This window comes from Gopherus evgoodei, chromosome 2 (assembly GCF_007399415.2).
Source record: "Gopherus evgoodei ecotype Sinaloan lineage chromosome 2, rGopEvg1_v1.p, whole genome shotgun sequence".
NCBI lineage: Eukaryota > Metazoa > Chordata > Testudines > Testudinidae > Gopherus > Gopherus evgoodei.
Genome location: NC_044323.1, coordinates 137,770,804 through 137,785,771, shown reverse-complemented (window position 1 = coordinate 137,785,771; position 14,968 = coordinate 137,770,804). Strand labels below are relative to the sequence as shown.

At 39.7% G+C, this 14,968-nt stretch overlaps 1 protein-coding gene across 1 annotated transcript in view; it reads left to right on the top strand.

Annotated features, from left to right (window-relative positions):
- MYO10 (myosin X) overlaps positions 1–14,968 on the top strand; it is a 104,624-nt gene that overhangs the window by 38,846 nt on the left and 50,810 nt on the right. The window contains 2 exon segments of the mRNA XM_030551744.1: positions 11,099–11,223; positions 11,387–11,501. Coding sequence (XP_030407604.1) covers positions 11,099–11,223; positions 11,387–11,501 — 240 coding nt within the window.

Sequence of the window (14,968 nt, the reverse complement as noted above, 5' to 3'; positions counted from 1 at the left end):
GCTCCAGGAGCAGACCAGAGAATAAATTGGTTTCAGAGTAGCAGCCGTGTTAGTCTATATCCGCACAAAGAACAGGAGTACTTGTGGCACCTTAGAGACTAACAAATTTATTTGAGCATAAGATTTTGTGGGCTACAGCCCACTTCATCGGATGCATAGAATGGAACATATAGTGAGGAGAGATATATACATACATACAGAGAACATGAAAAGATGGGAGCTTATGGTCAAATAAATTTGTTAGTCTCTAAGGTGCCACAAGTACGCCTCTTCTTTGTTTAGACAATAAATTGTGACTTACAGTAACGGTTCCTCCCATGCATTCTCCTGGCTCTGGGGAGGGAGTTTACTTTTTTGTGTGGAGCAGTGCATTGCCCACTTACAGACATCCAGCTACTCTGGCTGGTGAGAAGGAAGTGTGGAGCCAGGACTCCACCCACTTCCCATCCCTTTTCTTTCTCCTCCGTGCCCACTTGCTCACTGTACGGAATATTAGGCAAGCAGTCCCATGACTCCTCCCCATGTCTGGAGTCACAGTCTGAGCAAGGGGGCCTCATTCCCCGTCCTCCCCTTAGTAAGGATTCTGACAATCAAGCCCATCACTGTTTGTGCCATTGTGTTCAGGATATGCTGCTGTTGCCATAGTGGCAAAAGAGACACATATTAGCACCTGAGTGAGGACTAGCCACATGGACAGTTTCACATTTTAAAGACCGCTGAGTAGTAGTAAGTACTACGCTGGCTAATAAAATGTTTGTGGGATCAGACTCTGTTATAACATTGACTGTGCTTGGTGGTGTAGATTGAACAGATCATGTTCTATCAGATCCATGATCCATCCCAGGTATTAATCAGTAGTAAAAAATATGATTTTGTAACATGTTTTTATTTCTGTGCCACACAGGCAAGAGTGAACCATGTTACAACCACCATATTTCAATGTTGTTTTGTTTTGTTTTTTAAATGTAGATGTGGATTTTTAAAGAAAATGTCTTAATATATACCAATTGTAAACTGCTGAAAATGAATCCATATGCCTTGATTTAAAAAATCGAATGTGGATGGGACTGCCATTGAAAATTAAAGTTTATGGGTGAAACCTTGGCCCCATTTAAGTCAGTGGGAGTTGTGCCATAGGTTTCTACAGGATCCGTATTTCACTCTGTGAGACTAGTTTGTATGCAGCCGCAGGAAGTGTGCATCTGCTAGTTTTAACAGCAGCCATTATTCTATAAGTGGAGTAGTGTATGTTGCAGACATAGTTCTCTTGACCATTGTCATGAACAGTGATGACCTTGATTCTGGTCATCTTAACAGGGTGTTGCTAGGGAAGGACAGCTGTCTTTTAATTAGTATTTCACAGCATGCTTTTTCATGGTAAGTCTGTAACTAACAGCTTGCTTGATTTTTTTTCAGAGGAGAACTGCTGACCGATTACAATGTGGCGAGAAAGAGTGGCCAGATTGAGGTTTAGCCTGCAGGGATTGGAGCCTTTAATTAGGATGACTTTAGATAAAATGGCAACAGATTATTCACAGGTGGAGAGGAGGGTCTATGAAGATTTCCAGCTGGGGTCTGCATTGTAAGCTGCACCTTCTGTCAGTTTTACCAGGACTGTATCAGTCAAGGCTGCTCCAAATCTCAAATCCCCTTTCTTCAGATGCTCTTAATTGCGTGTGTCTCATGTGGGTGGAGACTCAGTCTCTGTTTTGCGATGAACCCCTGTGAATCTCTCTGTTGATTTCAGTCGGCTCTTTGAAATAACATATTCAAGCAGTAAGGCCCCAATTCAGCAAAACACTTAAGTAAATACTTCGTTGTAAGCATGTAGGCCTAAGAAGTAATGGGGGCTGAACATGTTTAGGAGACAGCATGGCTTGGGATGTATTCGTCACCAGGCTGAAGGCACAGCTGGCCAAATTCTGCCCTTGTATCTCTGTGGACCCCATTATAATTGAGGGTAGAATTTGGCCCAAGAAAGGGCTGGTCTACACTAGGGGAGGGGATCGATCTAAGATACGCAACTTCAGCTATGTGAATAACGTAGCTGAAGTCGAAGTATCTTAGATCGATTTACCTACCGTCCTCACGGCGCGGGATTGATGTTTGCGGCTCCCCCTGTTGACTCCACTACCGCCGTTCGCATTGGTGGAGTTTCAGAGTTGACAGGAGTGTGTTCGGGGATCGATATATCGCTTCTAGATGAGACGCGATATATCGATCCCAGAGAAATCGATTGCTACCCGCCGATACCGTGGGTAGGTGGGTAGTGAGGACGTAGCCAAAGTGATAATTGCCCTGAAATGTAACACTTCGGTACTACTATCTTAATTACACTGAATTTTAAATAATAGCCAAGGGGAAAGCCTAAAATTCTGTGAATTGATTGGTCATTATTGACAATAGTATGGGATTAGAGCCATTTAGAAGGATCCTGTCTCCCCCTCCCCCCCTCAAATTTGTAAAGCCACTTCTAAATCACATCTTTGCCATAAAAACTATTATAAACTCTGGGGGGCAGGCACTGTCACTACTGTATGTGTGTGCAATATTTAGCACTATGGAGCCTTGGCCTGGTTGAGACCTCTGGGTGCTACTGCAATACAAATGTAATGGTAATAAAACTGCTCAATAGCTACAGCAACTGTTTAACAGTGCAGCATTTCATGTGTCTTAGAGATAGCAATGTGTGTGTGAGGGAGAGAGAAACATGCAGTCAGTAAACGTTTGTAAAGCAGTTTGAATGAAAAGCCTTATATAAATGCCATTGTCATTTGTGGTGTTTCCTTATTTAATAACTATTCTCGTGAAGAAGAATAGGTAAAGTTGCAGCATTCCTACAGCATTATTTTAAGCATAAGGGTACAGTATGGTACTGTACTCTTTGGCATGGTAATCACCAAAATTCTGTTGTCCCTCGTCAGTCCGAAATATTCAAGCTGAACAAACTAGAGAAGTCATACTGTAGCATGCAATAACTGGAATTAAATAGAAGATAGCTAATTGCATATACAGTTAGAAATCATTAGATATTCTTTGTAATTGGCCAATGTGGTGCTATCGTGTTTGTTGTACAGATGATACAAAAGAGCTAAGAGATTGTTATCAAATTAGCGATGAAATCTTGCCTGGAATTTGGTACAGAATGTTTAATCTGAGTATCCATTTCTCAAATCCTCACTTGGCACTGCTAGATGTGTGTAACTGTCAATTTAATAGTCACACACCCTCTCTCTGTATTGTCGCCTTAATCTTAGCAATTAATCACCATCAGTGTTACTATCTCTCCAATTTTTGTTAGAGCTTTTTTTGTGGGGGAGGGGATGGATCAGGGAGAAATATATGCACACACATGTATTTACATGCTCACTCACTCAAGGAGATCCTCTTCATTGTTTCTTACCTATCCAAATATTTCCTTGCCTAATATTGTAGTCTAGTAGTGGCGGCATGTGAATTTCTAGCATTTGTTATCCTGTTCTGTGTCGATGGAGTTTATTTTCTCTCTCTCATGTTCACTGGAATAGAGAAAGAACATCTTCCAAAGCCAGCGAACCGTCACTTTTGCAGCAGTTCTTTTCAGAGCACTCAGGAGTTGCTGCTGGCTGCATGCTGGAGGGACCAGACACTTCTACATACTCTTTGGGGTTTTTTTAAGTTGCCTTCAAAGTGTGTTTTCTTTAAGTTGGTGAGGTGAGACACTCCACACCTTGCTGGATTTGCTCAGCTGTAAATAGGATTGAGCCCTCCATGCCACCTAAGACACTGTCTAAATTTATTTACTCTCTTACCTTATAAAACATTCACCTTTTATTCTCATGTGCATTGAGAATTAACTCTGTGGACATTGCAGTGCCATAGAAACTGAAAAGAATGCTTAGATTCCACCCCTTGTGGCCTGTGTACCTGAGGGAGATTTGGAGCAATGTAGCTAGACTAGTGCAAACCCCTAACATAGAAGTGCTGCACCAGTACAAAACAAGGCTTACACCTCTGTGACTTGCCCTGGTAATTTAACCTTTGGGGGCAAAAACTTTAAAACAATGTGGTTCTACTGTACAGAAGGATGAGGTGGGGCAGAGCAGGTTTCTAAAGGAACACAGGTGGTCTGAGGGAGGGGAAGGCATTTGGCCTTCCAGTCTTTTCAGGGGCCACATGGGGCTGGAGTAACTTCCCCAGAGTAGCCCTTCAGCCTGGAAGAAGGATTTATCTGCCTGGCATTCTCTGTCCTGACTGAGATTGGAGCCCCACTGTGCATAAATACACAAACAGTCCCTGCCCCCAAGGAATTTACAGCTTAAATAGACAAGACCAATGTAAGATGGGGAAGATGGGCAGACAGATGATAATGCTGACAGAGATATTTTTGTAAGAAAAATATCACCCTGGCTGGATTACATATGTGGAATTAAATGTGCTCCCACTCATCAAATTCATATAGAAAAAACAAGTAAGACTGTGGATTAATCGCAATTAACTCATGCAATTAATAAAAAAAATTAATTGTGATTAATCAGTTTTAATTGCACTGTTAAACAATAGAATACCAATCAAAATGTATTCAATATTTTTGGATGTTTTTCTACATTTTCAAATATATTGATTTCAGTTACAACACAGAATACAAAGTGTACAGTACTCACTTTATATTATTTTTATTTATTACAGATATTTGCACTGAAAATGATAAACAAAAGAAATAGTATTTTTCAGTTCACCTCATACAAGTACCATAATTCAATCTCTTTATTGTGAAAGTGCAACTTACAAATGTAGTTTTTTGTTACATAACTGCATTCAGAAATAAAACAATGTAAAATTTTAGAGCTGACAAGTCCAATCAGTCCTACTTCTTGTTCAGCCAATCGCAAAGAGAAACAAGGTTGGTTACAATTTGCAGGAGATAATGCGGCCTCTTCTTGTTTACAGTGTCACCTGAAAGTGAGAACAGACATTCCCATGGCACTGTTGTAGCCAGCGTCACAAGATATTTATGTGCCACATGCGCTAAAGATCATATGTCCTTTCAAGCTTCAACTACCATTCTAGAGGACATGCGTCCATGCTGATGACGGGTTGTGCTTGATAATGATCCAAAGCAGTGCAGACCGACGCATGTTCACTTTCATCATCTGAGTCAGATGCCACAAGCAGAAAGTTGATTTTTTTTTTTTTTTTGGTGGTTCAGGTTCTGTAGTTTCCACATTGGAGTGTTGCTCTTTTAAGACTTCTGAAAGCATGCGCCACGCTTAGTCCCTCTCAGATTTTGGAAAGCACTTCAGATTCTTAAACCTTGGGTTGAGTGCTGTAGCTATCTTTAGAAATTTCACATTGATACCTTCTTTGCATTTTGTCAAATCTGTAGTGAAAGTGATCTTAAAATGAACAATATGTGCTGGGTCATCATCCGAGACTGCTATAACATGAAATATATGGCAGAATATTGGTAAAATAGAGCAGGAGACAGAATTCTCCCCAAAAGAGTTCAGTCAAAATTTAATTAACAAATTATTATTTTTTTAAAGAGTACCATCAGCATGGAAGCATGTCCTCTGGAACGGTGGCTGAAGCATGAAAGGGCATACAAAAGTTTAGCATGTCTGGCACCTTGCAATGTCGGCAACAAAAGTTCTCACTTTTAGATGACATTGTAAATAAGAAGCCAGCAGCATTATCTTCCGTAAATGGAAACAAACTTCTTTCTTTTAGCAATTGGCTGAACAAGAAGTAGAACTGAGTGGACTTATAGGCTCTAAAGTTTTACCTTGTTTTATTTTTGAATGCAGTTATTTTTTGTATATAATTCTACATTTTTAAGTTCAATCTTCATGATAAAGAGATTGCACTACAGTCCTTGTATTAGGTGAACTGAAAAATATAATTTTTTTTTTACAAAGCAAATATTTGTAATAAAAAATAAATATAAAGTGAGCACGGTACACATTGTATTGTGTGTTGTAATTGAAATCAATATATTTGAAAATGTAGAAAATATCCAAAAATATTTAAATAAATGCTATTCTGTTATTATTTAACAGTGCGATTATTCGCGATTAATTTTTTTTATTTCTTGACAGCCCTAAAAACAAGCATGCATTTTGGAAGAGCACAGTGACCCAACTGCAAAGACCTGGTGTAATAAATCCCTGCAGGGAGCCAAATTAATTTGTCTTTGAATAGAAATCAATAAGCTTTAGACTTATGCATTAGTACAAAATTCACTATAAAACAAACAAGGAACAAATGAGCTCTTTTAATCAAGTGTGTCTCCCTCAAGATACAATATTGCCAAGATATCCTGGCTTTGGATGTAAAGTGTTTACAAACAGGGAAAGACTTCTCATTTTTAAATGTATCTTGCCACGTCCCTTCAGTTAAATCCTTTGCTCTCTCTCTATATATCTGGCTGTTTCTTAAACTCATTTATACTATTTGTTTCAGTGGACTTGTCAGCCTATTCCATGTGTTTCTTCTTTGCCTGAGATAGTTCTTCCTGACTTTTCTTAGGCAATCTAGAAATGAGGAACTATTTATTTTTTATAACGTCTCTGAGCTGTGAAGTTCTTTCTACCTAGCCAAAATCAGTCTGACTGTTTCGCTTGGCAGGGCCATGACCGCCTTACACTTACAAGGCAAGGTTTCCAGGGCAGTTGTAATTATCTTTTGAAATGCAGACTAAATCCAAACTACTCCTTCTACTATTTTAGGTGAGGTTTAACCAATGATTGTCACAGTAAGAAAATTGCATCTTTTTACGTGTATTTTTTTCCCTCTAAACTCTAGCCCCCCCACAGCCAGTTTACAAACTAAGGAACTAATTCATATGAAAAACACCCATGAAGGTGTTAATGTCTGCCCTAAGGACTTTTACTGATGATAATCTCAGGCACAAGCTTTGCACTTTCAGGAGGCTCAGTACAGATCAGAGTGTGCATTTAGCATCTTAAGGAGCCAGAGTTGTGCCTGCATGGACTTCAGGTCATATTAAAGCCCTGGCACAAATTTATTGGAGATCTGTGGACATCACAAACTGATAAATTGCAAGTTGCTTTTCCAAAAAGGAGAAGGAGGAGAACAACAACAAAAACATAGCATCAAGCAGAATGGTTCTTACTTGCAGCTATTAAAACCAGGGAAATTCCAAGTTAAGGTTACCTCGCTGCCCTAAACGTGGCTGAGGTGAGATTCTATTACAGTTACACCAGTGTAAATATGGAGTATTTCCATTAAAACATTTTGGCGTGTTAGTGCAGCTTCATGTGATCCTCTGTCAGAGTAGCCCACAGCACAGTTTAGTCTGATCACTGATGAGTTATTTATTTTTCCAACGTGGACTGTGTGCTGATGGAGCAAATATTTGACAGAGGATCTAGTGTGCAGCATTGAATAGGTGGCAATAAGTCAAGATAAAGGGATACTCAGTTTAAAAATAAAATTGCCCTCCTTCGGAAACTTTGAATATACTCTTGTTACAAGTAACGTTTAAGATTCCTATAAACGAAAAAGAAGAGAGAGGAAAAAAAAATTTGCTTCAGTTTATTTTGCGCATTGCTCAGTGCTTTTTGTCAAGTAATTTTCACAGTTTCACCTGGATAGTTAAGTCATTTCCCTCTTTTGTTTGGGGAGGAGGGGGAAACATGATTATTAAAAAGGAAGAAAGGAAAATGCATAGGTATTCAGAGCTGGTACAGAACCTGAAACAATTTCAACTAATTTTGGAAATTGACTAGATTTTATGTTGAGAATATTATAGAAAGGAGCTTTGAGAGCCTTCAGTTGAATCTCTGTGCTTTTCTGAGTTTGCTAGAACGTTGGTGTTATTTTAAGATAGTTTTATTTTTAGTGTGTTATTAATTTTTACATCAGAAGATACAGTGTATGTTCAATACAGTGTTTTAGAAGAGATAAGTTGTGGTTCTGCTCACTTTAAAATACTTCACAAAATCCACTCCTTTACATGTGTGTTTATAAAGTAAACTGCTTTGAAAGCAGTAGCAATCAAAGGAGTTTCTGTCTCGCTCTAGTCTACTGGATGCCAGGGCCAAATCTGCCCTCACATTACACTGATTTAAATTGGAAGTACTCTACTGGTGTTACTTCAGACTTAGACTAGTGTAAGTGAAATCAGATCCAGCACAGTGCATGAAATAGACACTCTGTCTGTGCTAAAGTGAGCATATTCTGTAGTTCAGAATACAGTTGGCTGCCATTTTCAGTCTCAGAAGTGGCTGTATTTTAATAGTAGTGTATATACACTATTTAGCCTCCAGTTCCACAAACACACACAATTAACTTTAAGGACATGAGTAGTCACATTGATCTGAGGCATAAGTGTTCGCAAGTTTGGGACCATAGTTTGTAAAGTTCTGTTAGATAAAGAAGGAAGTGAGCTACCTACCATCAGTTATTGGTCTGTGTACAGTACCTTCCACGGGGGTCATGGTCTATGACTATGGCTCCTAAGTGCTAATAATTAATAGTAGGTGTAAGATATATTTATTATTACATCTTAAGGTTTCTGTACTTTCTTTATTTAAATAAGCTTTGAATGAGTCTGCTGGATAGTTAAGATTAGGACTCATAAAATGATCCTTTTCTGTGTATATGTTGCATGTTGTGGTATTGTGCTTAGGATGGAATTAGTGTTTCTTTTAGTTGTTTTACTTCTAACTGTAAAATGGTGGATATGCTTAAATGTCTTATCTCCTGGCGCTCTGCAATTTCTCCCCCCTGACTGCAGTCTGAGAGCACCCCAAACAGCTTCTTGTGTTGTCAGTGGCAATATTTGCTGCTTATGTTCCTGAGAGCAGAATAGCCAGCAGCTCTCCCTCAGGACAATAAAATTCACTGCCTCTACAGGCCCAGGTAGTGTGAAATTTGTATCTGCCACCATGGGGCAGACACACCACACAGCAGGCAGTGGCTATTCAAAATGTATTGATGAAAGTAGCTTACATAATGGTGGAATTCCTTGAAACAGTAACTACACTAGTAAAAGGAATAAATTATTAAAGTAATACCAGGTGTGACAAGCAATTTTTATAGATCGTTTGCCCCTCCCCTTAGGTAAATCAGCATCTGGGTTACAGACATCCAATCTCAGTGCGGTGGTGAGAGAAGTAAATTTTAGTGGCTGAATTTCTTACTGGCCCACCGTTCTCCCTCTAACCCTTTATCAAATCCTGCAGCCACACCACACTAATTATCCTGAGAATGGGAGGGGTTGCCATGGTGACCAAGCACTTTTTAAAGCACAGGAATGGTGTTCATTACTGTTCAGTGTCTTTAGGTGTGGGGAAAAGGTCAGTGTGGCAGTTGTTTTCCATGTGAATTTTGGCCTCTGTGCCAAAGAGGAGGCTGAAATGTACTTGCGATGTCGGTAAAATGGTGAGTGTTACTGAACTTTATAGAATTATTTGGACTAAGCAGTTTGGTTCAGAAATTTTTTACTGCCCACAGAGATAAACATGATCAAATATTGCTATGAGAGAGAAATGAATGAAAGGAAGACTGTTCTGGTATTAACATCTTTGTTTTAAATGCTGATTGCTTTTTGTGGGGGGGAGGAGAGGTTGAAATTAATATGCTAATATTTTTAAGTTCCTTTCTGTACATATTTTGCTTTGTTTTAAATGTCTAGTAAATAGAACATAAAACTAATAAATTAGTTTAATTGTGACTGGCAGCAACAGAAGATATTATGAAGTTGTGCAGTTCCAAAATAATTATTGTGAGGTTGTGTTTTCTGAAAATTACTTGTGATAAATAAAGCGTCATTTAAAGTTCACTGTTTGACAAGTAATGGGAAAAGCATTTTGAACCAGTGTCACTTAGCACTCCCACTGATGTCCATTGACTGCGGTAGGAGCTGGATCAGGCCCTATATAACCCATTAGCCATATGTGCCATACTGTGCACTCAAGGCTTACTCAGGTAGATGGCCTGTACCAGCAAAACAAGTGGTTTACCGTAAGCAAGTGAGTAGCCCCACTGAACTCAATGGAATTACTCACCTTGTGTAGTTAAGCACATTCATATGTACTTTTCAGGACTGGGGTTAGAGTGCTCAGTGCCTTGCAGGATTGCCACCTTACACTGACTTCAGTGGCTTTTTTATGGTTGTAATTTAGGGGAGAATTTGATTCTTCCACTGCAGCATCTGGTCAAAAAGCAAGATATGGCAAAAAAAGTAGCGGTGGATTCTAAATAAGAAACACCACTGCTGTTAATTTTTAAACTTTAATATGTAAATGACTGGGTTTGTAACTTATCTGGTGCATCTCTGTTCTAAATAAAAAAGGATGTTAAAATAGCTAAACATAAAGCTAAAGAAACAGAATTGGCTGAATATGCTAGGTAAATAAATGTTTTCTACCACGTACACACAATAAAATGACATGTCTGCTGCTTTGAATTGGTAGCCAATACATGACTAGTATGAAATAATAGTAATGAAATCTATGGCTAATCAGAAGAGGGGAGAGACTGACAAACTTTTCATCATCAATCTTAAATAGGAAATGAAGTGTTTATTGTTGTTACAAAATTAAGAAAACAGAACACACACAAACCTGTTCCTTAGCTATTTTAACTGGGCTCAAGCCCTATGTTTGTGTCACTGACATTTGACACAGAAGCAGGATTGATTATCTCCAGGAAATGCAGATTAAGGGTTTGTTTTTTTTCAAGCTTGTAGCTATTAATTTAGCAATCCCTTGGTCCTTTTCACTGTTTCATTATTGAGAGCAATGTCTAATTAACAAATACAAGTGAAATGAAAAGAGATGGCTGATTGGGTTAAACAGGAGTTGCAGTGCTGCATAAGGAGATTGCATTGTGTAATTATCCTTTTAGTTTGTTTCATCCTGAAGAGAGATTTTTATATACCCTGAAATGTTCATGTGTTTAGAAACTATACCTCCAGTGTAAGGTATTTTGGGCTTAGGAAGCTCTGACTTGGCTCCATGCTTTTCTGATTTGTATGTATAGCTTTTCATTTATTTTCCCAAGATCTCACATTACAAATTTGATAGAGACCATGTTAATATCCATTATTGTTAAGAAAGTTATTTTAATTTTGAAAATCCATTTGTTTTAGATGCCAGACCAGTTTGACCAGGCCGTGGTGCTTAACCAGCTACATTATTCTGGGATGCTGGAGACAGTGAGGATACGAAGGGCTGGCTTTCCAGTGAGAAGGCAATTTCAAGATTTTTATAAAAGGTAAACGTAGTGGGACAATTCTATGAAACAAACATAAATCCTGGATATTGAGCTCATGCTCTTAACTAAGGGGATTTGAAACCTTACGAAATGGAAGGGGTGAGGGGAATCTCTGTCGTCAAATTAAGAGATAAGTAATTTTTTTTCTTGTGGTGGGGGCCAGGTATAAAGTCCTAATGAGAAACTTGACTGTGCCTGACGATTTAAAAGGGAAGTGTGCCGTCCTCCTTCGTTGGTATGACAGTACTAGCACTGAATGGCAGCTTGGAAAAAATAAGGTAACGTAATCTTGCTAGATGGTTGTCCTCTTTAATTAGAATCATAGAACCATAGAATATGAGGGTTGGAAGAGACCTTAGGAGGTCATCTAGTCCAAGCCCCTGCTCAAAGCATGACCAGTCCCCAACTAAATCATACTAGCCAGGCTTTGTCAAGCCTGACCTTAAAAACCTCCACCACCTCCCTTGGTAACCCATTCCAGTGCTTCACCATCCTCCTAGTGAAAAAGTTTTTCCTAATATCCAACCTAAACCTCCTCCACTGCAACTTGAACTCCTTGTTCTGTCATCTGCTAACACTGAGAACAGTCTAGAGCCATCCTCTTTGGAACCCCCTTTCAGGTAGTTGAAAGCAGCTATCAAATCCTCCCTCATTCTTCTCTTCTGCAGACTAACCATCCCAGTTCCCTCAGCCTCTCCTCATAAGTCATGTGCTCCAGCCCCCTAATCATTTTTGTTGCCCTTTGCTGGACTCTTTCCAATTTTTCCACATCCTTCTTCTAGTGTGGGGTCCAGAACTGGACATAGTGTTCCAGATGAGGCCTCACCAATGTCAAATAGAGGGGAATGATCACGTCCCTCGATCTGCTGGTAATGCCCGTACTTATACAGCCCAAAATGCCGTTAGCCTTCTTGGCAACAAGGGCACATTGTAGACTCATATCCAGCTTCTCATCCACTGTAACCCCTAGGTCCTTTTCTGCAGAAGAAATCCCATGGCTAATATGAGTCCAAGGACAGTATTTAGGCAGCTCCCACACTTTTTGTTTGTTTGTTTGTTTTGTTTTGTTGCAACAACAGAGAAAAAAGCTTGATCTCAAACAACAGGCCTTTGCAGAGATTCCATCCTTCCTGTGAATTTATGCTCCTAGCCTTCTCAAATCATTTAATAGTATTGCATGCATAGATATTCCATTTTATGGGAGTCTAAGAAACAATTAAAAGTATACTGGGTAAAGTACTAGGGAATATTCTGTAAAGATAAATTCCGAATTGGTCAAGATCGTCCAGCAGGCCTCTCATCTGTTACTGCAATGTCCCTTGGTGTAACTCCCACTGATGCCTTGTGTATGGGGAATAAGAAGATAACAGACCCAGAAGTAAAGCTGGCTGAATTGTCGGTGGTCCAGTATAAATATTTGTGACGAGCTTTATTGTTGTTCTTCGTGTGTTTTTACCATAAGGAATCCATGGCTAAGATACCTTGTAAAATCCCATTGATTTCAGTGAGACTTTCTATAGTAGCATTTACATTTAACTGTTCCGTCCACTCCATAACTCATCTAAAGGGCTTGAAAAGAAGTGAATGGAAGTACCACATGGTTCCTGTGTGTTGTGTTCTTACAAGGTGAAATCTCAACAAAAAAGCAGCATGTTTGTAAATCCAAACGAACCTATTAAGATAATATAGGTAGAACTGAAACTGTCTCCCATTATTAAGGGACCTAAAGATTTATAGATCACTTTGATTTACATTGACATTGGTCCCACCTTCTTGTACACCACTGTTTACAAATAATGCAATAAATTCAAAGCTAGGTTTTGCTTCACATTGCATGTTCTCTCAGCCATGCAGTGTGTTAACCGTATTACACCCATTCATGTGAATTAGAGTAATGTTGATTAAACCATGGGCATTGCTTCAAAATTTAGGGAAATATATAGGAGAGACTCCGCACTGCTCTGAAAGCTCCATATACATTAGCACCTTTGGTCAGAGCTGGTTTTACAACTTTTCCAGCGATGCGCAAGAATCACCTAAGGGAATTGGTAAATGTACTAGTGAAGCAAGTCAGTAAGGAGCTTATTTCTGAGGAGGGCAAGAGGGCATTAAATTCAAACCGTACATCTTGCATGGACACAAGATCACCCGTATCACCTGCAAGAATCAGTACAGGGAATAAGCCAAGGGCAAAGTGGCAGCCAGTTGTTTTGATTTTTGCAGTCAGACCCTAAATGTTGTTTTAACTTTACCAGTAATTGCCCTTCACGTTATTGAGGAAAGAACAATACAGTTCATCTGTACTATTGTAAAGAGGAAAAGGAGAGCTTCATATCCATTTTTTAAAATTACAGTATACAAAAAGAGGAATAAAACAGTTTTAACAGATAGAAAAAGACTTACTGTTTGTAGTATTTAATGATAGTATCCCTTCCATTTTGACGTAAAAGGAGTGATGATAACATCATGCGGATTATGGCAGAAGTTGCGATACTTCTTGTTCTTACAAGCCCAGATTGAGGAAAGCACTCTTCTATGGGAAAACACACAAGCCCATGCTTAACACATGATTAAATCCATCCTCTTTCAGGAAAGCAATTTAGTGCTTTCCTGAATCAGGACCATAGTGATCTAGAGAGTGCTAGAGCAAAATTGGATAGGAAAGGACAGTAGACCCACTGAAGCAGAGGCTGTTTCACACATGGGAGTAAAGACTTTCTATAAAAAGCTTATAAAAAACTAGATGGTGCAACCTTTACATTGGTGAGCCCTTAGGCAGTGGGACTTCTTATGCAAGCAAGTGCTCACCAATATTGGGTAACTGTTGTATAATCCAGCCCCTTTGAGGCTCCACTCAGGACTGGATTATACCCTCCCATACGGGGAGTGCAGCTGTCTTCATTGGTGAGAAGTTGGTTTGGTGTTTTGTTGTTGTTGTACGGAAGTAAAACAATTCCAGAAAAAGCCCTTATTCCTAGGGAAATGCTCTCTTTCCCATTGAAAAATGCATCAGTGCAGAATAATAAATTTTAGTCATATCTGACCGTCACCCTTTTTAATGGTTATTTCTGCCAAGTTAATAAACCCTGCTTCAAAAACAAGGGGCCACAATCCAACAGAGCTCTCTTGCTAAGTAACTAGCTTGCGCTTTCCTCACAACTCATTTCCTCGGTGCCCATTGACACTGGAAGAGTGGTGAGGATTCTGGCTCCAAACAGCCAGGAGAATTGCATTTTTTTTCATCTGAACTCTACACAAGATTTTCTTCCTCTCATCTCATAGCAAAACTTAACCAGTAGAATGTCACCCTGTGAGAACCGTATCGGAGGGGAGGAATGTGAAGGCAAGGTGCAAAGCAGCTGCACAACCACTACAGCCTGTGGACGGGAGTAGCAGCTGCTGCCCTCTTTGCCTCCTTCTGACACCTTCTTGCCCTCCTGCACTACACAGAGTTTTGGCTCAGTGAAGCTAGTGTGTGCCTGTGTGTCCACACTGGCCACACAGTCACCTCACCTCCACAATCCCTAACTCCAGGCTCCTATAAACAGCTGCCCTGAGCTTGGCTCTGGTGTGCTTCAGATGCACACTGTCCTTGCACTAGGCTTCCGCCACTTCCTCTGCCCCAGTGCAGCCTAACACCACATTACCACCATATTCCAAGCCATATACCCATAGTAGGTACCAGACAATTGGGTCCTAAGATGCAGATGGAAGAGGAGGCCTGGAAAAGGTCTTATACCACACA